General features: G+C 34.2%; 1 protein-coding gene across 4 annotated transcripts in view; it reads right to left on the bottom strand.

Moving 5' to 3' along the window:
• The window catches only part of POT1 (protection of telomeres 1), a 78289-nt gene extending 57746 nt beyond the window's left edge, over positions 1 to 20543 (bottom strand). The window contains exons 1-7 of one of the 4 annotated variants that reach the window (XM_022582041.3): positions 20254 to 20543; positions 19295 to 19582; positions 17373 to 17445; positions 15216 to 15307; positions 3045 to 3158; positions 2211 to 2258; positions 133 to 247 (exon numbers count right to left, since the gene is read on the bottom strand). In XM_022582041.3, coding sequence (XP_022437749.1) covers positions 133 to 247; positions 2211 to 2258; positions 3045 to 3158; positions 15216 to 15307; positions 17373 to 17445; positions 19295 to 19417 — 565 coding nt within the window. In that variant the 5' untranslated portion in view covers positions 19418 to 19582; positions 20254 to 20543. Of the gene's footprint in view, positions 1 to 132; positions 248 to 1471; positions 1525 to 2210; positions 2259 to 3044; positions 3159 to 15215; positions 15308 to 17372; positions 17446 to 19294; positions 19583 to 20253 lie in introns of those variants that run through there. The other 3 variants (XM_022582050.3, XM_089917448.1, XM_089917447.1) reach the window with 3 other exon arrangements.
• Positions 20544 to 21874: the final 1331 nt, after the last annotated feature.

Genomic DNA, 21874 nt, shown 5'->3' with positions numbered 1-21874 from the left:
GCATCAGTATTGTTTGACAATTATAAATCACAATTAAGTTTCTAAGACTTAGAGTACTGAAGGAGCTGTGTTCCTGAACCAATAAAACAGTTCCAGTCCATTAAAATCTTGACCAGTTTTAATAATACCTACCTGTTCCTTTGCTCAGATATGGAGGCTTAAAGAACTTCACAACACCATAGACATTGACAATCATGCCACTCTTAAGTTGATTCAGGGGTGTATATACATAATGTGTGGCTGGAACCTAAAGAAAGACAGTGAATGTAAGTATTAAGATTTTAGAACCATGTCATGATCAAATTTGTAAGTTAGCAAACTGATCTGCATTTTTTCCATCTAAGTGTCTAAAAAGAGACTGTAGCCTGATAGAAGGAGAAATGCACAGCTTATAAAGGTTGCTATATAAACCATCTAGTTTTTCATATAAATAACTTTGATTATAAATGGTGTAATTTGTACACAACTCTAAAAAATGCAGTTTAAGAGACTTTTGTTCTGGTTTTTAACCTTAACTAATATCACTTCAAAACTTGTGGCATATATTTATATTTTTTCCTATACTGCTATGAAGATTTTAATAAGGCCTAAATAAAGCCAGATTTTGATTATAAATGATATAAAGACATTAAACATGGTAATAAAAGAAAAAAAATTTTCTGAAATAACTGTACAGAAGTTTGGAAAGAAAAGGGGAAGTGATTTCACAAGAACGTCTGATGTTAGTCAAACAATCCTGAAAAGGGTTCAGACATCTGGCCCCATCACTCACCCACTTCACTCCCAATTGGAAATAAGGTTACCTATTACACTAAGAGTTAAAATTTTAAAAATCAAATCAAAATGAATTGGTTTTTTCAAGGAAGCTGATCCCTCAGGTCAAACACAAGGTCAGGGCTTGCTTAGAAATCTCATCAAACCATGATGTTAAAAAAAAGTAATGAAAGAAAAACAATGGTCAGCATATGGGACAGAATAGAGACAATAGGTACTCAGCTGACAAACTAACTGGATCCAATATATTATCTTAACAAATATCTCCCTAATGTGGAGATGAATGGGAAGGCCAGCACAACTCAATGACCCTAACCATTATGGTTTTCCAAGTAATGTACTTGTTAATTCACAACCAGCAATCAACATCTTGATTGTAATTTGGCTCTCAATGTAAATAAGCCAGGATGTGTGTGCAGAGCAGCTAAGTTATATTCTAATAGTTCAGAATACCTGAGCTTCCTGAAAAACCATTTTTGCCAAGTTCAGAGGCTCTCTCTCATTTACTTCTGCCTTACTACAAGTGCATGGATGTAACAAATATTTGAAGTTGACCTATCTATAACAATTTTGAAAAACACTAATATCAGAGTTAAATCATATTTTTAAAAAAGTACATCAATACTTTTATTGGTTACAGTTACCCTAAATAACAAATTTAAGTTATACTATTATGGTAGTATTCAGAATTTAAAACCTGTATCCTGTAGTCACTGTCAACTAGAAGCAAAGTCCTTGAACTCCGTCCAATAGAAACTAAAGGTAGAACATAAAATTAATTTTAAGGAGCCCACGGGTCGCAACTAAGGAGCCCATGTGCCACAACTAAGGAACCTGCCTGTGCAACTAAGGAGCCCACTTGCCATAGCTAAACTTTATCAACATATTACCTTCTTTCCAGTTTCACTCAGCTACAAGTAGCTCACCTTTAAAAATGGGAACCTTCCCATTGCTATGAGATGACAAAATTTTATAAAATATTGAAAATATGATTTAAAAGAAAAAGCAAAATGTATCAAAAGTATAATAAAATTCTTTACTTAAAATTACATAATTTGTCAAATCACAATTCAGCACATAATAATCTGTTTAAATATAAGCTGATGAAAAGCAAAAGAAATGAATTTGCCTAAGATTTAAAAGGGGTAAAAATCCCAGTGTCTTCACACAATAAAACAACTTTTCCATTTTAATTTTCTTGTGTACGTAGCTTCTGCAAAATATCAGCAAACATTCCAGACAACAGATGAACCAGGTATTAATTACCAGGGAAATATATAACTCAAATGTAATATCATTATATATCAAAAAAGTAGAGATGATGTTTTCCCACTGTACTGATACTATTTCAAAATCAGTCTATAAAGTGGGTCAAATACATATATGTATGTGTGTGGGGGGTGTACATTTCTAAATTAAGATTAATACCATCTTACCAAAGACATTGATTCTGTAGAAAAATCTCTTACGGATTTAACATAAACCTGAAAAAAAAAGAGAGGACTTATTTGCATACAAACATGTCCAATGTGATTACAGACCTTTAACTGTAGTAAAACTACACACTTTATAATATTCCAGTTCACAGAATGGCATAAAGTTATAGCTTACAAATTAAGAGTCGCAGGTACAAAGTTGTCTAAGCTAAGCTTCAGGTTAATTCACCAATTTTAATATCACAGAACCACACCTGGCCCATAAAGTGCCCTGTTCAGACAAAAAAATAAAACAAAACAAAACAGGCAGATGTTGGTCTGCAGGCACATAGCTTGACCCAACTCTACTTCTCCACCTGACAGCCTTGACCAAACAGGCAGTCTCCAAAAGTGTATGTGTGTTTGTGTGGGGAGGGGGCGGGGGGTGGTGAAGTGAGAGGGATGAAGACCTTCATAAAGAGCGAAATAGGAGGAAATCAGTTTTACCTAAAAAGGGGCACCTGATCAATTTAAGATAAAATCAAGCAGACCATCAAAAGAGGATGACAGTATAACTGCAAAGAATATATTGATCAGGTTTAGAGTGTCTGTGAAGCTTTAAGAATTTCAGAAACAAATAACTATCTTTAAGGGATCCTTCTCTGCTATCTGGAATCATTCTAAATATAAAGCCAAGAAAAGGATTTTTATTTTTTAAACTTAAAATATTTAATTACAATAATTCAGTCAGACTAAGTAGTTTATCTGCAGATACACAGAAATACTACTTCTATTCCATTACTTTAGCTCATTAAAACTACAATATAATTGGACACTAAAAAGTTGCATACTTACATAAACAGTTGATTTGAAGTCCTCAGATGCTTTCAAAAATAAGCAAAGTTTACCATCTCTGCTTGTAGATGAAGATGCTGACAAAATAACAAATCCGGCCACTGCAATGGTGTCCTATATAGAAAAAAATAATTTAAAAATCATCAAAATACCATAATTCTGAATGCCATATAGATTCTTATTTTTATTACTATGTAAAAACAGGAATCATTTCTATAAAACGAAAAGCTGGTTAGCCTAAACTTGTTTAATGCTTTCTGAATATAAGATTGAGACTACCACCTCCTACAAAAGGGTATCAGCAATGTAGCCATAGATAAGTACAGTGCTCCTCTTAATGGACCAGGAAAATACTACCTAAATCACTTAGAAATTTTTATTTATCTAGTAGGGCTTCAAAAATCAATGTTTATCTCAATTTATGTGAATAAGTGTGCATGAATAAACACAACGAAGAGATAGTGATGAGCCAACAGTATTAAGAATGGAAATTAAATGAAACTAAATCTCTGAGAGACTACATTGAGAAAGACATGTCATTAGTGCAAAAACTCCATATTGTTATAAAACTAACATGAGCATAAAGATCCAGGGTACGAGACATAAATAAGACATTTCCATTTATATACTAATAAGAACAAAGATACTTTCTTTCCACGTAGGTTTATAATAGTAAGAAGAAGCCAATCTCCATTTATTCCTGCCTCTCTCATTCTTTAGTTAAATCTCTTTTCTTATTTTCCAAATACTGGAACATCCACACTTAGTGAGTCTTGTCTTGCTGTATTTTATACACACACACACACACACACACACACACACACACACATATATTATCTTACTCCTCTAATTTTAACACCAAAACCTTAAGATAAACAGAAATTCCTGGGCTTTAGGCAGCTTCCTTCAATAATCTTAATTTCTACCAAACGGAAGTCTTCTGCATTACTGATTTTTATTTTGCATGTATGAGTGTGGTGTCAACCTCCAGGATTCTCTATTTAGATCCGTTAATTAGGCTGTAAGCACCTTGAAGACAAGGGTCATGTCTTATTCTGCTTTGTATTTACAGGTCTTGGCACAAAGTAGGCCCTCCATAAACTATCTGTGAATCAAAGGAAGGATCATAAATTGCCTTTCTAAAATCTCTGGCCCTATCCAGATATTTTAGCTCTGCAAATTTCTGCATTTTATTTTCTTCAGGTGAGACTGCAAACATAATTGTGTCTGTGCTGTTAATGCTAAATAAACACAATTCTTCACAGTTAAGTGGGAGAAAATTTTCCTTCCCACTGAAGATTTTCTATGTTTGTACCATGGTTTAGGCAGTTTTAAAGGGGAATAAAATAAAGAGCAAGAGTGCTTCTGGAATAAATTACTATTATAACTGAAAAATATGCAGTTTTTCCAATTTACCTTTGAACAGTATATTCTGATTTAAATGAAAACTTAAGATTTCAGTCAAAGATGTAAAGTTGTTTAATCAAACTAACACAGGAGAATAAATAGAAGTAGGGAAATCATTGGTCAGTTCTAAATTCTCTTCAAAATACAAAAAATAACCTATCTCATTTTATTTTTTATTTTACTTTAAAATGTCTTAAACATAAATATATGGAAAGATATACACTAAATGAAAGTGTTAGGGGAAGAAATGCATATTTTTCAATTTTTCTGTATAAACCAAACTTAAAGAATAAAAGTATTTCTTTTATGATGGAGAAAACATTTTTAAATAAAGAGAATAAATCATTAAAAGCAAGATATCAGTATTCATAACAAAAATTTTTCAAAAGTCTATTCTAATATTAGCAACAAAACTCAGTAAAAGGTTACAATTTTTCCTCTAGCATACAATCGACAAAATGGAAATAAGAACCAAAAATACTTTTTAAGAACCTACATGCCCGTTGACAGACGAATGGATAAAGAAGATGTGGTACATATATACAATGGAATATTAGCCATAAAAAGGAAATTGGGTCATTTGTAGAGATGTGGATGGATCTAGAGACTGTCATACGGAGTGAAGTAAGTCAGAAAGAGAAAAACAAATATCGTATATTAACACATATATGTGGAACCTAGAAAAATGGTACAGATGAACCAGTTTGTAGGGCAGAAATAGAGACACAGATGTAGAGAACAAACGTATGGACACCAAGGGGGGAAAGTGGCGGCGGGGGGCAGTGGTGGTGGGATGAATTGGGAGATTGGGATTGACATATATACACTAATATGTATAAAATAGATAACTAATAAGAACCTGCTGTTTAAAAAAATAAAATTCAAAAATTCAAAAAAATAGTTATTAAAAAATTTTTAAGCTACAAAATAAAGCTATAAAAAATAAATGTTCAATTTATTACATTTATTTTTTTAATTTAATTTTACTTTTAATTTTTATTGGAGTATGGTTGATTTACAATGTTAGCTACAGTGTTAGTTAGCAAAGTGAATCAGTTATACATATACATGTATCCACTCTTTTTTAGATTCTTTCCCTATATATGCCATTACAGAGTACTGAGTAGAGTTCCCTGTGCTATACAACAGGTCCTTATTAGTTATCTATTTTATATATAGTAGTGTGTATATTTCCATCCCAAACTCCCAATTTATCCCTCCCAAATTTATATTTATAAACATGAATTTATATTTAATTTACACATATAAATTGCATTGAAGGCCCTCAGTGATCTCATCCCAAGTTACTTTGCCTGCTTTATCTCCATATACTTCCATTCAATACAAAATAAATCAGATTCTCTTATATACCCAATGTTTTTCCACATATATTTTTTGCATTTTCTGAGTGCCTATCTTTTAAAATCTGGACTGTAAATGCTTCTTCCCTGGGAGGTTTATCTTAGCTTGTACCCCAAAGAAGGAAGAAGGAAAAATAATTCTTCCTTCCTCTGAACTCTCCTATGCCACATTTTAATATTTTTCATGTGTGTTATTTATAAACTTTCTTAATGTTTTTACTGCCCTGAAAACCCTGTAAGATCCTTGGGACTAAAAATGTCTTATCCATCTGAATATCCCACACAAGTGACTAGTGGAGGCTTCTGTTCATAATCAGTGGTCAACAAATATTTGTTGAATAAATTAATCAACACTGGTAGAAACTGATACAGATCTAAACAAAAGAGAAAAAAATAAATGGCTTAGGATTCATGTCCCATGAATTTATTAATCATAATGACTTTCAAATTAATTCAAATACACAGAGGATTAGAAACATAAATATATAATAGGCTGTTTTAGCTTGTATAAATTACACTCATTAGATTGAGTTGAAAATGAGATTTAATACACACCGTTCTAAGTTTCTGAGAAGAGCACAGCATACGGAAGCCATTCAAACAAGAATGGGAATTACACAGTTCAGTGGTGAGACTAACGTATTCTGATATGTCAGAGTAGGTGCCTATCTCAGTCTGCTGAAAACAGTATTAGAAAACCAGCTTGAGAAGCATAACCCTGCTGCTAAAAATGATAAGGTTTTAATTGCTATCTTTGCATCAAAGTTATAAAAGCGAAAACACATTTGAAATGAAATCTTTGAAATAACTCGGCATACTCAGATATCAGCAAAGCAGTCATTTCCCTTTTGTCACAGTGCCTTAGATAGATTAAGCCCTCATCATTAGACAATTTTCAGTGTAGCCAACAGGAATATTTCCACCGCAAACGAGTCGCAGAGAAAATGAGTGAAATCAATACGGGTCTTTTTAACGTAAGTGTTCTTTAAAAATGAACAATTAAAAGGAAAAAAAATCAGACAATTTACTTGCATATAAACAACCATGGTTTTTACATGCTAATATCTCCCAATGAGGAACACAATCAGTGGTGAAATAGGAAGCAAACCAATAGGTAACAAAAATACACAAAACCAGTGTATTAATTTGCTTATTTTTAATGGATAACATACTAAAAATTCTCAAGTCATCACTGAGCAGGAAAAGGGCAAAGAATATATGAAACAGTTGATAATCCAAAAAGAAAAACTTATCTGACTTTAACAGGCATTAAGTAATTTTTACTATACTGACCTTGCAAATACTGTTAGGTTATCACATCTTAAAACACTGTTAAAGAGTGAAAGAGTACAGGGAAAAACCAGGGACATGATGTCATTGATAGTGCAGTGACTGACAGAAAATGTTTCTTTAGCATAATAAGTGTATTTCATGTGTATTAGCACTTACTGGATCATGTAACACCAAGGACATAATTGGAAGTAATATATGTAATATTAGCATAAAAACCAAAATCTTTAAATGGTCTACAAATCATTTTATGATCTGATGCCCACCCAGCTCACCAGGCACATTTTGTGTGACTCACTCTGGAACTCTGCCTTACTATAATTCCTTAGCATTCCAGGATCCTCACTCAGGGCCTCTGTATATGCTGTTCTCTCTTACTTATCTACTCTCCCCGTACCCCTATGTTCATTCTTTCGGCTACTTTTCTCATTCTGCTACTCAATCTTCTTAGTACATATCATATCTGGATAAAATAATTAATTACATAATAGTTGTTTAATTCCACTCTTCTCCACTGAAAACTATTCCATGAAGGCAAGGTCCATAACTGTCTTATTCAGTTAAAATGTCTCTGACATCGAGCAGACAAAAAACATTCAAAAGTGTTTAGACAACTCAATGAACACCTAAATATATGAATATACACACACAAACACACAGACATTACATAAAATATACCTTCATTAAATCTTAACATAAACTATACAACTACTACAAAACTTGCTTCATAGAATCTCAGCATTTTAGAATTGTGAAGGACCTTAGAGTTCGCATAATCAAACACCTTCATCTTTCAGATAAGAAAATAAGGGCCAGAGAGAATAAATGAGCAGTTTAAGGTCACACACAGCTAATTAGTTGTAGACTAAGACAAGAACCCAGATCTCCTGACTTCCATGGTAGGTACTACTCTATCTCCTCTTTCAGAACTAAATCTTACAAGAATGGGAAAAAACGTATTAACAAATGTCTGTAACTTTGACAGTTTTGTGATAAGACCTTTTTTTAAACTTTTAAAATACCTTGGAAAAGTCTTTCCTATTTTGTATCTACATATTAATGTTAAAATTTTCTTTAAATGAAAGTTAAAACTGAAAAAAATGCCTCAGATGGAGGGAATTTCAAGTAGACCATTTGTATTCCCACAAAATGTACCATTAATCTAGCAAAGCAAAGATGTTTTAGGATTGCTGTATTCAACTACAGAGCTAATCTTAAGGAAACAAGTGACAAAGAAGAAACGTGTAAGAATCGAGCTATAAAAATTCATTCTTTTTTTTTTTTTTTACCCTGTGTATGTCCACATTTATTTTTTATTTTTTATAATTTTTTAACATCTTTATTAGAGTATAATTGCTTTACAATAGTGTGTTAGTTTCTGTTTTATAACAAAGTGAATCAGTTATACATATACATATGTTCCCATATCTCTTCCCTCTTGCATCTCCCTCCCTCCCACCCTCCTTATCCCACCCCTCTAGGTGGTCACAAAGCACCCAGCTGATCTCCCTGTGCTATGCGGCTGCTTCCCACTAGCTATCTATTTTCCATTTGGTAGTGTATATATGTCCATGTCACTCTCTCACTTTGTCCCAGCTTACCCTTCCCACCCCTCGTATCCTCAAGTCCATTCTCTAGTAGGTCTGCATGTTTATTCCCGTCTTGCCCCTAGGCTCTTCTGACCTTTTTTCTCTTTCTTTTTTTACTTTTTCTTTTATTTATTTATTTTAATTTTTTTAAAATTTAGATTCCATATATATGTGTTAGCATACGGTATTTGTTTTTCTCTTTCTGACTTACTTCACTCTGTATGACAGTCTCTAGGTCCATCCACCTCACAATAAAAATTCATTCTTTTATGCAAAAAGTTTTACCTTTGATTTGCAACAATCTTTAACCTTAATACTATAAACTCTAAAATAAATAGCCTAATTAGACCTCCCAAATGATCAACATTCGTGATTTTAAATGCAGAAAGAATTTAAACTAAATTGTGACCTCAGTCTTCACACCATTATATTTTAAAAGGAGAAACCTTGACTTACCATTACCAACATCCTATTATCTGACAAGTACTAATTAGTTGTATGGTCCTATTCTATTTTAATGAATACCTATTTAAAATATATTTCAAAAGCAGAAGACACCTTTCATATCAGTTAGGAAAAATAATAATATCTAATATATCATACATGTTTTATAGATAAATGTACATGTTTTGCTAACTCATTATATTATAAACCTTTTATATTATTTCTCAGGTAAGAATTTAATAAATACAAGAATGTTAAGGAAGGATAAAGATAAAAACGTATTTAAAATATAAGCAAACAGATCCCTAATATTCAATACCTTGTATTTATTTTTAAAACACTTCTCTAAGATGTCCAAGATACGTTGTGAAATAAAGCAATTTACAAAACATGGATTGTATGATGTCATTTGGTAGAAAATGTACATATATGTTTATGTGTATATAAAGATACATGCATACATATGTAAGTATACATATATACACACATATATAAAAGCTGGAAGGATACCAAAAAAAAAAAAAGACATAGCAGTGGTTTTATCTAATAATGGGAGTAGGTAATGAGAGTGGGTTCAGAGGGAGTGGGGCAGCTTTTGCTTTTCTGGTTATGCCCTTCCATGCTGCTTAAATGCTTTTAAAACCATGGCCACACAAGAAGAACAAAATCTTCTAAGGCAAACATTTCCAAGACCTAATTCAAGTCCACAATATCTCCTTGAGGCAGGACTAAAATACAGTCGTGGAGACAGAGCAGCTTCTGTACTTACTACAAGGTTTGCTTTAGAATAACTGTACTACTGACCATCAGGACAGAGGGTTACTAATGGCTCAAACGATAAACGTATATGGAAGCACTTTGCAATCTGTAAAATTCCATACAAATGTAATATGATATTCTCAATAAAAGATTAGTAATATAATATATAAAAGATTAGTACCATATTTTAGTAAAAGATTCCAAAAACCTGATTAAGCATTAGAAGCTAGCTTTAATAAATGTTTGAAAAATAAACAAATGTGTTTTGTTGCCTAAGCTTAAGCAAACTCTAACAGCCTCTTAAGTATGGCCCTTGCTATTGAACTATGTAAAATAAAGGACAGAAAAAGGAACAGAAAAGTAAGTTCTTTAATCTCCTTACATCACTAGAAATTAGAATTTACGATCTCTTTATATCGTTTCACTTCAGAACATCCAAACATGCCAGCCAGAAGAGCTCTTTAATTATGAACCCCTCGAAAAACAAACACACACATTCATATGCACACACACATACACAGTCAGAGACACCCAGGACTAATGAGGAGGAAGGAAGTATAAGATAAACAGAGATCCATGCACTAAGGTAAAAAAAAAAAATTAATATATGCATAATAAGTGTAATACACACAAACCTCTCTAATAGTAACTCTACCTAGAACACTTCCTCCAAAGATTCTTTTGTATTGTCTTTGTAAAATGTTTCAAAAAATTCTTTAAGAAGATTAAAACATTACATTCATATTAGCACTTGACTCTCATGAACATAAAACTTTTCTAAAAATAATAAATGAAGATTTTTGTAAGATACCAAATTCTAATATCAGATCATTATTATTTCTGTGGAGTTCAATATTAACTCAACTACATACTGTGATAGAATCCTGAAATTGGGCCTTTAAAAAGCAGTTCTTGATGATCATATGTTCATGGATCTCTTTGAGAATGAGGTAAGAGTTACAGATGGCCTCAGAGGGGAAAAAAAATACATAAATACATTTACATACACTTTTAGTTGACTGAAGAACCTTCTTTGGCTATCTATACACTGTTGGGGATTCACTGGAGACCCGAGCACCCTAGGGTCTCATCTTCATCTATAAACTATAGGCCCTTTCATAAAAATGAAGCAGGCTTTAGTTTTATTGCCAGTTGACTCTTAAAACAGGATGCTAAGGCCTCTTCCTGATCATGCATTAAAATCAACTTTTCTCCCCTGAAGGAAACTGAAGCAGAGAGTGTAATGTCGTACTTATTAAAATATATATCAGGAGCGAAGAAAAGAAAGGCAACTTTAATGATCTTAGCAAATTGAAAGGAAGTAGGCTATTATGGCCCAGGTCCTTGAAATCTCTAAAACTGTTAAAAGTGTACTTCTTTACAGAAAGGAAAGAGTTCATCTTAAATAAGAACATGAAACTACATTTCATGTATATTTCAAATATTCTATAACCCATGAAAACTTAATATTACTAATTCAATGTACTATCGCAAATCTTGCCTATGCATACCTAACAGCCTGAAGAATGAGAAAGCTGTTAATACACTGATTTGGGTTTTTATTGGTTTGTTTTGAAGGATGGGCAGCCAGAGAAAATATCTGTTATAACTTAGCATCCACATGCAAATTAGTCATTAAACTGATTTTTTTCATTTTCCCCTATCTCATCAAAGTATTATAACAGAGAAGTTGTTTTCTAGTTCAAGGGAAAAATATGTAAGTTATTTTTCTAAATAAGTGAATCTTTCCCTGTGAAACACCTACTTAGTATTCTCACTTTCATTCCTCTCTCTCCCTCCCTCTCACTCTCATCATTTCTGAAGAATATCTTCCTTAAAAAATGGCATGGGGGCTTCCCTGGTGGCGCAGTGGTTGAGAGTCCGCCTGCCGATGCAGGGGACACGGGTTCGTGCCCCGGTCTGTGAAGATCCCACATGCCGCGGAGCGGCTGGGCCCCTGAGCCACGGCCGCTGAGCCTGTGCGTCCGGAGCCTGTGCTCCGCAACGGGAGAGGCCACAACAGTGAGAGGCCCACGTACCCAAAAAAAAAAAAAAAAAGCATGATTTGGGGACTTATTAAACACTGAATTCTTAATAATTCAGAACTGTCATCATAAATATTAATTATTTTAACAAAGCTGAAATAAAGTCATGCCTTTAAGGACAAGAATAATAATAATAAGGAACAATAACAGGCCTTTACTGGAGCCACCCACAAAAGTGCCTCATCAAAATAGCTACGTAGAGATACTGGATCCTACCCTACCTAAACGGCCTCAAGCAGGTATGATTTTGTGTGTGTGTGTGTGTGTGTGTGTGTGTGTGTGTGTGTACACATGCTTTATATACTTTATTTCCTAGTCCCCTTTCTTGATAAGACTGTCGGATAGTACTTTTTTAGTATACTTGCCTCTAGAACTTCACAGTGCCATACCAACCATATTAAAACTATATCGCATTCAAAGTTTTTAAAATTGCATCGAAAATTAGTCTAGTTATGATTCTGAAGAGAAACAGTCTAATGAACTGTCCTAGGAATTTTTGGACATGAATTGCATGGCAACTATTTGATTTCATGAATTGCATGGTAACTCCTATTTGATTTCTTCAAATTGTGAAGTAAGATTTTAAGATATACCACTGACTTAATAACAGCTTTTCACTGAGGAAAAAAAATCACTACACTAATTCTTTTCTTTGTTCAAATTATAAATTAAGAAAAAATTAACTGATTTACCACCTCCTTACAGAAACTTAGCAAAAAACTCCTAGGAGAGAACACAGGCAAAACGTTCTCTGACATAAATCGTACAGTTTTCTTAGGTCAGTTCTCCAAACTACAAACACACACACATCTACAACTAATCAATTCTAGGTCAATTCAACAAATGCTTTAGTTTTGGTCTTTATACATCCACAATAGCTTCTGAATTACTGTTAAGATCTCCTCACTGAGTTGCCTACCTAAAGTCTCCTCCTGGTAGAAGAAAATAAATTTAAAAATAACTTATGAGATAATCAGGGAAATTGGAACACTGACTTGATATTTGATTATATAGAGGAATTACTGTTAAATTATTTAGGCATAATGATGAAATTGTGTTTATTCAAATAGATAGTAAGACACATAGATATACATAGATATGTGTATATATACATGAATACATTGATGATATTTCATGGTTTATAAAAGCTGATGTTAATATTTCAGTAGTATAATTGTACTATGGTATGTATTCGTTTGTATATATACATATACACATACACATATAATTTTAGGATGCTTTCTCTTTTACATACGGAAATTTTTAGGGTTTAAATTATATAATTCCTGATATTTGCCTCAAAATAGTCTGTGGCAGTAAAATGAAAAGCTGAAACAGATGAAATAAGAGCCTGAATGCTGATAACTGAAGTTAGATATTTGGAATATGGACAGTCGTTATACAATTCTTACCACTTATATATATGTTAGAAATTTTTCATAATAAAAAGTTTAAAGACTAACAAATAAAATATTCCACTAAAAAACTAAGTGCCTACTCTTTGATGTTTCTCCCCAAATCCTCCCGGCAGATTCAGTCTATTGAGGCTGCTATTCCAGTTCTATTATAGTTACGACCATTAAATGATTTTCCATTAGGCTAGAGATAGTGGACTCCATAAGGTCAAGCACTGTGTCTTATTCATTTTGGTTTCTCCAGAGCGTACCACAGAGTCAAGCAAAATGTCAGCACTTAATAAATGTTTACTGAACCTAAATGAAAAAAGAGACAGAGTACAGACAATCTCATCTGACTGTGCCATTTTGCAGAAACCATTGTTTTTTCCCACGTCATTTACCTGTTAGTAACAACCATAAATCAAAAAGGATTGAAACCATATATCTAATATTCCTGCAACATCATTATAGAAGTACTGTCTAACTCTGAGCAACTTATTTGGAGACTTATCAATGACTCAACAATGTTTTACAGCTATATGCTTCAATATTGTTTAATTACCAAAACTGGTTTTGCAAATATCTAGAGGATCTCCAATTAACATCAAAGATGTTATGAGATTCTTACAGAAAGTTAATTTTAAATCATTTTAATACACATGCAGAAAAAATCTGTAAGATTATACACCAAACAGTGGTTAATTTCTGGAGATGTGCTGTCCAATACAGTATCAACTAGCCATATGTGGCTATTTAAATTTAATTAAAATGATATTATACAAAGTTTAAAATTTAGTTCCTCAGCTGTACTAGCCATATTTTAAGGGCTCATTGGCCAAATATGACTAGTGGCTACCATATTGACAGCACAGATACAGAACATTTCCATCATTGCAAACAGTTCTACTGGATGGTGCTACTGATTTTAGTGTGCTGATCTTGTAACCTGCAACATTGCTAAATTCATGTATTAGCCCTAGTAGCTTTCTTTTGGATTCTTTAAGATTTTCTATATATCAGATCATGTCATCTGAGAAGAGAGATAGTTTTACTTCTTCTTTTACAATTTAGATGTCTTTTATTTCTTTCTTATTTAGTTGCTCTGGCTAGAAGTTCCGGTACAACGTTGAATAACAGTGGTGAAAGCAAGCGTCCTTGTCCTGTTCCTAACCTTGGGGGGAATGCTTTCAGTCTTTCACCACTGAGTATGATGTTAGCTGTAGGTTTTTCATAATTGATCTTTACTATGTTGAGGAGTTCCCTTCTATTCCTAGTTTTCTGAGTGTTTTGATTATGAAAGTGTGTAGAATTTTTCAAATGCCTTTCCTGCATCAATTAAGATGATCGTTTGTGTTTTTTCCCCTTTGCTCTATTACTGTGATATATTACAATGATTGATTTTCTTATGTTGAACCAAACATCATTTCTGGGATAAATCTCCCTTGGTCATTGTGTTTACTCCTTTTAATATGCTGTTGTGTTTGGTTTGGTATTATCTTGTTGGGGATTTAGCAGGCATTTCTTTTTATAACAATTATAGAAAATATTATAAAAATACAGAGTTATAGCTCATTAGTTTTTAGTTAGTGAGAATTATTTTTTAATTAAGTGAAGAGAAAATGTATATATCTTTAAGATATTCTATTGAACACTAAAAATTAAACTTAAGTGAGAGGAAAAATTGTCCCTTTTTATGTCAATGTTTTACTAACCTCTTACGAGTGTTCAATTTTAAAGATGTTGCTTTTTTAAGTATAATTTTTTATATACCTACAAATATATAATGAATCACTAAAATATGGCCTATAGGATAAATACAGCATCTTCAATAATTCTAAGTCTACTGCAAAAAAGATAAAGTAATATAAAAATACTTTACCCCTTCATAGAAAACTTTAGCACAGTCCTTTGCTAATTTTCCAAAAAATAATACACTGAGGGTGTTGATATCCGAATTTGAATTTTCTTGTTCTGTGGAGAAACACAGACACACAGAAAAACACTTTAGATATAAAGGTGTTCTAGACAAGAAAATTGATTACAACTAAATTCTAAAAACTATAGATAATTCAAAATATAATTATGAAGAAGAGTAATTAAAACGTTTATAATTCACTTGTAGTTTACTCTTAACACCTTAAGTATCATAAAAATAATGTATAGAATGCTACTAGGCATTAAGACCAAAATTATAACTAGTTGCACCTAAAATACGTTTTACAAATTTCTGTAAATACTACATTAACATCATATAATGACCACTTTCAATTTATTTTCACATGGTTATGATCAAAAGAACTGAATAAGTTACAATTATTCAATTTTTATAGTGTATAACATATCGCTCCCCAAATATTTCATTTTTACTGATCTTCTGGTAATCTATAATTATTAGAACATGAAGTTTTAATCTAGGGAAGTGTGTTCTTCTCCCCCAGCACCCGCATATTGAAGAATAAAAGAGCATGTGTGTGTAAAAACCAACCTATCTGTGATTTTGACAATGAAAATTACTAGGAAAAGAAGAAACAAACATTTTACAGTAATCTCATTTGGATATTCTAGGCTTTGATAAAGAATCTCCATAATCTTCATTCTTCAGAGGCCACCTCCTAGAACCACTGAAGCAAGTCCAAATACTAAGATTCAATTACTATATCATCGGAGGGAGGTCGCATTAATATAAGCTTTCAAACATTCAACTACTCGAAGAAACTGCCTTCATATCAGACTTTCATGTATCTATGAAGTACATGAAAGATCTTTCTAAAATTTGCAGTGTAACTTAAAACTCCTGAATCTGCTACTTTATCACCAGCAACGAAACAACTACATCTGCCTATTGCCTCCTTTCACTTACCCCTTTCATCCAACTCCTCAAAACAAGTATATACATAAACTGAAACACTAATGTTCCTTAAAAACAAAAACACAATGGCTTCTAATCAAGATATAACTTACTTCTTTAATATCTTAAATGACCTATCAAATGTCTATTTCTGGCCATGACAGAGTAACACGGACGGGATTTGTTCTCCGGCCTTAAAGCAACTAGAAAAGTAAGAAAATATATATAAAACAACAGTTTTCAGACACTGGACAACATTAAGTGCAGGTAAGTGATCTCTTTGAGACGGAGAACAAAGCAATAGCCCCAGCTTACTTCCTGGAAAGAGTTTCCAGGCAGCAGAAAATGGAGGTAAAAATCCAAAGAAAGCCCAACAGCCTCACTGAATTCAGAAGAGTTCAGATTTGAGGACAGCAAGGCAGCTAGAATGTGCATGACATGGTGCTGAAAGGAAGACAGCAGCATAGATAAGAGCGCTCTGGAGATGGGTGCCTTCTGGTCTTTGGTTGAGTACTGATCTACAAAACCATGGGAGGAAAGGGATTAGAACCACTTGAAAGAAACAGGCAGAACAATTCTGAGACTCACTCAGGGCTGTGAACTGTTCTGGTTCCAACCAGCCAGAGTGGAATCCTCATACACAAAACACATAGTAAACTTGTCAGAAAGGCACTTCCTTAGTGATAAGGGCAAATTAGCCCCCAAATAAAGGCTGCTCTAGACCCATCCTAACAAAGCTAATCAAACTGATTCCAAGAGAATTTACAGTATTCCAAAACAAAGACAAATAATATTTAAAGGATTACAAATAAATCCAATATTTGATAATATAAAATTCTAAATGTCCAGGATCCAGTTAAAAAACTGCCAACCATACAGAAAGGAAAAACACATAAGGATTGGGGGGCGGCAGGGAATCAATAGAAAAAAACTCAGAAATGACAAGATTTTGGAACAGTTATTAAAAGTACATGTTCAAGGAAGTAGAAGAAAATAGATGAGGAGAACTGGCAGATATGAAAAAACTCAAGATGAACTTCCAGAGTTGAAAAATATAATAACTTTTCATTCCATAGATTTTTATACTAGAAATGATTTTTGTGCTTATGTGTGTATGTATACATACACAAAGTTACCCATTTCCAGATTACAAGCAAAAAGTTAAGCAGAAATGGTCTTCTTATATACCTTGTAGTCCAATCTTCAAAACAGCTCTTCTGTTTCCACCATAAGTTAAAGAAGAGATAAGTGAGAGTTTTCCCTGAAACGAGAGAAAAACAGTTACACAGAAAAGCCAAAAGAGATTATAATACCAAGATACAAGTAAAAATTAGAATAAATTTTTTAATTTGCTTTATTCATCATTACAAAATACTGGAAAGAATCCAAGTACTGCTACACTGGGGAATGGATAAACAGACTGTGATGGAATTCTAGCAACCAATAAAAAGTAATACTATTGGTCTTCCCTGGTGGCGCAGTGGTTGAGAGTCCGCCTGCCGATGCAGGGGACACGGGTTCGTGTCCTGGTCTGGGAAGATCCCACATGCCGCGGAGCGACTAGGCCCGTGAGCCATGGCCACTGAGCCTGCGCGTCCGGAGCCTGTGCTCCGCAACGGGAGAGGCCACAACAGTGAGAGGTCCGCATACCGCCAAAAAAAAAAGTAATACTATTGATAAACTCAACAACCTGAAGAATCTCAAATGTCTTGAGTGAAAGAAGCCAGAATCAAAAGGCTACCTACTGATACTTGTAACATATAATATTGTACATCAACTACATTTCAATTAAAAAAATAAAAGGCTACATACTGTATGATTCAATTTACATGGCATTCTTGAAAGGCAAGAATACTGTATACTCCCAGAAAACTGGTCAAAAGTGGTTGCCAGGGATTGAAATTAGGGTAGCAGCTGACTCTAAAATTTTTGGGGGGAGGGTGATCGTCTGTTCTATAGCTTGATTATGGTTGTAGTTATACGTTTTTATATATCTCTCAAAACTCACAGAACTGTATAGTAAAAACAATGAATTTCACAGTAAAATGTATTTAATAAAATTCAAGAAACATAGATATGTTTCTTGAGATATCTACAGACACGTGCAGGTTAGACAAAGGAATTTAAGAATTCAAACTGACATTTTACTTATATCTAAAAGGGTTTATTTTAGTAACACTAATAAAAGTACTAGAATTTAAAAAATATTTCATTTAAATGCTTCTATATCAAACACACAAAATAAGAGAAGAATGATAAAGTTAGATACAGCTCAGTAATAATTAGTATTAATGACTTGACACAAAGAAAAGGAATCTAATCACAGCACTTTATTAATAAATACAAGTATGCAAGAAATATCATCCGAATCAACCAAATGCAAAATGAGTTTACAAATACTAACAAGCATTTGATTAGGAATTTAAATTCAATGAAGTAGAGAAGACCAACTGTAATACGTAATACTCTATTTCATATGAAAGAAAACATAAGGAAAATGGAAAATAAAGGAATAAAAGATAAATGTCTACATGGGGAATATTGATCAGAAGGGCAAAACTGAAGTGTGGCATTATTTCTCCTTCTTTTACTATCAGACCCATTTTATCAGTAAGTCCCTTACCTCCTTCCCAGCATTCTTAACTTTGTCCAAAACTTAAATATACAATAACTAAAATTAAAAATTCACTAAATATGCATACAATATTGGATATAACCCCCCAAAAAGTTCAATAAACTCAAAGACAGAACAATAGAAATTCCACAATCTGAAAATCCCTCAGCCAAAAAACAAAACAAAAACAAAATAGTACTGAAGAAAAACAAACTACCTCAGAGACCAGAAGTACAATATCAAACAGCCCAACATACAAACATACATGTAACCGACATCCAGAAGGAGAAATGAGTAATAATATACTAAAAAAAAAAAAAATCCAAGAAACATTTGCCAATAATATCCCTAATTTGATGAAAAACACTGACTTGTGGATCCAAGAAGCTCAGTTACCCACAAGCAAGAGAAATTCAAAGAAAAACCACACCTAGGCACTTGACAATCCAACTGCTGAAAACAAAAGACAACTATTCTGAATTATGAAAATTCTTACCTCGATATATTTCCTGCTATAATCACAACCTGGCTGTAGGTATCTGAAATCTACTTTGTGTAATTTACTTAGCAGATCAACTTCAGGCAGTCCTTTGACTTCTTTTATTAATTCAAGTGGCATATCAGATCTGCTTCACAGTGCCGTGGAAAGCAAATTCAGTTAGGGAAGTTGATAGCTTACTGCTGAAAACACAAAGCCCAGTGTTTTATCCAAAATGTAGTCAATAATTTGCTTTAAGCTTCTTTGATTTAGTTTTGCTTTTCCTTTCCTTTAAGTTAGTCATCACTGTTGGGGGAGAGGGAGGAAGGATGGATTATGCTATAATTTTATTACAGGGATCAATACACGCATCCTCCTAAGGCATTGAAACTTAACCCTTTTTTATTTAGTTTTGTATTTAAAGAACTACTTCTAAAAGCCAGTTTTAGGATCTGTAAACACTGCACTAGCAATTGCCTTTACCACTGTGCTTTAAAATGTACAAACTATGGGGAAGGGAAGGGAGGTTGAAAAGTTTTGGGTTTGTTTTTTAATCCCTTTGGCAGTTTTAATATTGTGTGGGCAAATTGTGCACCAAAAGCTTATTACTCCAAAATATATCAGTTGCCTCCCCCCCTCCAGCCCCTATGCAATCGAAAGAAACGACTATTGAACCGATGTTAACTTGTGCATTGCAGATTCAATCTTTTTTCTCAAACTTCTTGCCTGGGACACGAGCTAGTGTCGATATTTAATTTTAGTGTGTGCCCACCAAGCTTCTCCAAGCCAGTTGACCGTCTACAGGGCGGGGTCCTGCATTAACTCAAGTCAGCTGCTCACAAAACGCCAAGCAAGATGGTCAACACAGCAAGCTCACAAGAAAGACAAGTACGAACAGTTTCTCTGCAATAACTTCTCCAAATTTTTATCTAAACTAAATCAGCCTCTTCAAAATACTGGTTCCGGTCCCGACTCACCTTGTACCCAAGCAACGAACTCCAAACGTACTTGGAAATTGACCAGCGCTCTAAACAGAAACCCGGAAGAGTTCAGACTGGCGCGCCCGTGACGTCACACGCACGCTAGCAACCCAGCCCCACGTATGCGTACACAGTCGGTAGGCGGGGGTAATCTGTCCCTTGCTCCTGGGCGCTTGGAAGGACGAGTTGCGAGACGGTTTCCAGGCCAAAAATGCCCTGGAAGTTTCACGGAACACCTAGAGGGTGCGGCACCTGGGGAAGCGTGAGGCGGCTGTTCTTCTCCCGCTCCCCGAATTTCCTCCGCTCCCCTTAGCCCCGCCCCCGCCTATTTTGGGCAAGCCGTGTGGGGGAGGGGTGTGCGGGGCGGGGGGAGACGGGAACGCTATGCTCTGTGTTTCCGAAATCCTGTAGCCAATGAAAAGCCTTTCCAAAACCAGAGCGGGTTTTAAGATTCCGTTTGGTAGGCTGGAAGTTCCTGTGGGCAGGGCCCTTATTTTAGCTTCCATTTCTCTCTCCCTAAAAGGAAGCGCTCAAATGCAGCTTTTACAGTGAAATAATTCCACCAATGAGTAATGCTACTTTTCAGACAGATTTGATTAACCACTTTATTAGTTTATAGGGCTATGATTTTGTGCTATAATTAATGAGACATTGTTAAATGTGAATCCTCTGCTAATTTCTGATTTATGCCTCCAGTCATTTGATTTAAGCGAAACCACCTCAGTGCAAAACTATAATGAAATGAAGAATTACATAAATATTTCCAAGCCTATTTGGACTAAAATATCTGCCGTACATATATATTTGCAGGAAGAAATAGCTAACTATATTTAAAGAAAGTATTTTTTTCAGCAGGAAGCACTTGGTGTTAGTCCATCTTCCCTTTCTCTCCCTCCCCTGATTCATATACCACCAGTTGTGGTAACAGTCTGAGCTCAGCAGCTGGCCATTAGAGGAAAACTTTCCTAAGTAAGGCTTAGATCCTCCCCTTGTTCCTACCCTGGTCTCTACCAGCTCATAAAAACTGTTCTTGCCTAAGTGAAGCCCTCCACCTTGGCCCTGGATCCTTGCCATGTTCATTTCACCTGTCATAAATTACATATCTTCTCTCAACCTATTTTCAACTTTTCCTTCTTATTCTTTGTGTTGATCTGAAACAAAGAAACTACCGGATAATTCTCCAGCAAAGATGGGTTTATTTGGGATCAGCAGAGCATGGCAACTCAGGGTCTGCAGCCAGCGGGAGACATGCAAGACCCAGACTGGCAAGGGAAGAAGAAAGCTGATACAGAGGGGGAAAGGGAGTTGTGAGGGTTTTAGTAAACAAAGAGTCCATGGCTTTTCATTGGCTGAGTCTTTGCCGGGAAAGAAGTCTTTCTTCTTCCTGTTGAGGTCAGCAGGGTGTGAGAGCTCCCTCTTCTGGTTTCCCAACTCTATTTAATTGAGGTTTCTGTTTATTAATTTTTTTACATTTGCCGTTGGCATTTAAACACATTCTTCCACAGCCTAAGCTTACTAAGGGCAAGGAGAATTGTTTACTATTGTATGCATAAAACTTGAGCAGTTCTGTAGGTGCTAAATATTTGTTGAATAAATGAATATTCAGGAAAAAATTTTC

This window comes from Delphinapterus leucas, chromosome 9, assembly GCF_059928025.1.
Source record: "Delphinapterus leucas isolate spDelLeu-1000000601 "Yukka" chromosome 9, BTC_Dleu_Yukka2, whole genome shotgun sequence".
NCBI lineage: Eukaryota > Metazoa > Chordata > Mammalia > Artiodactyla > Monodontidae > Delphinapterus > Delphinapterus leucas.
This window is presented reverse-complemented; position numbering and strand designations above follow the sequence as displayed.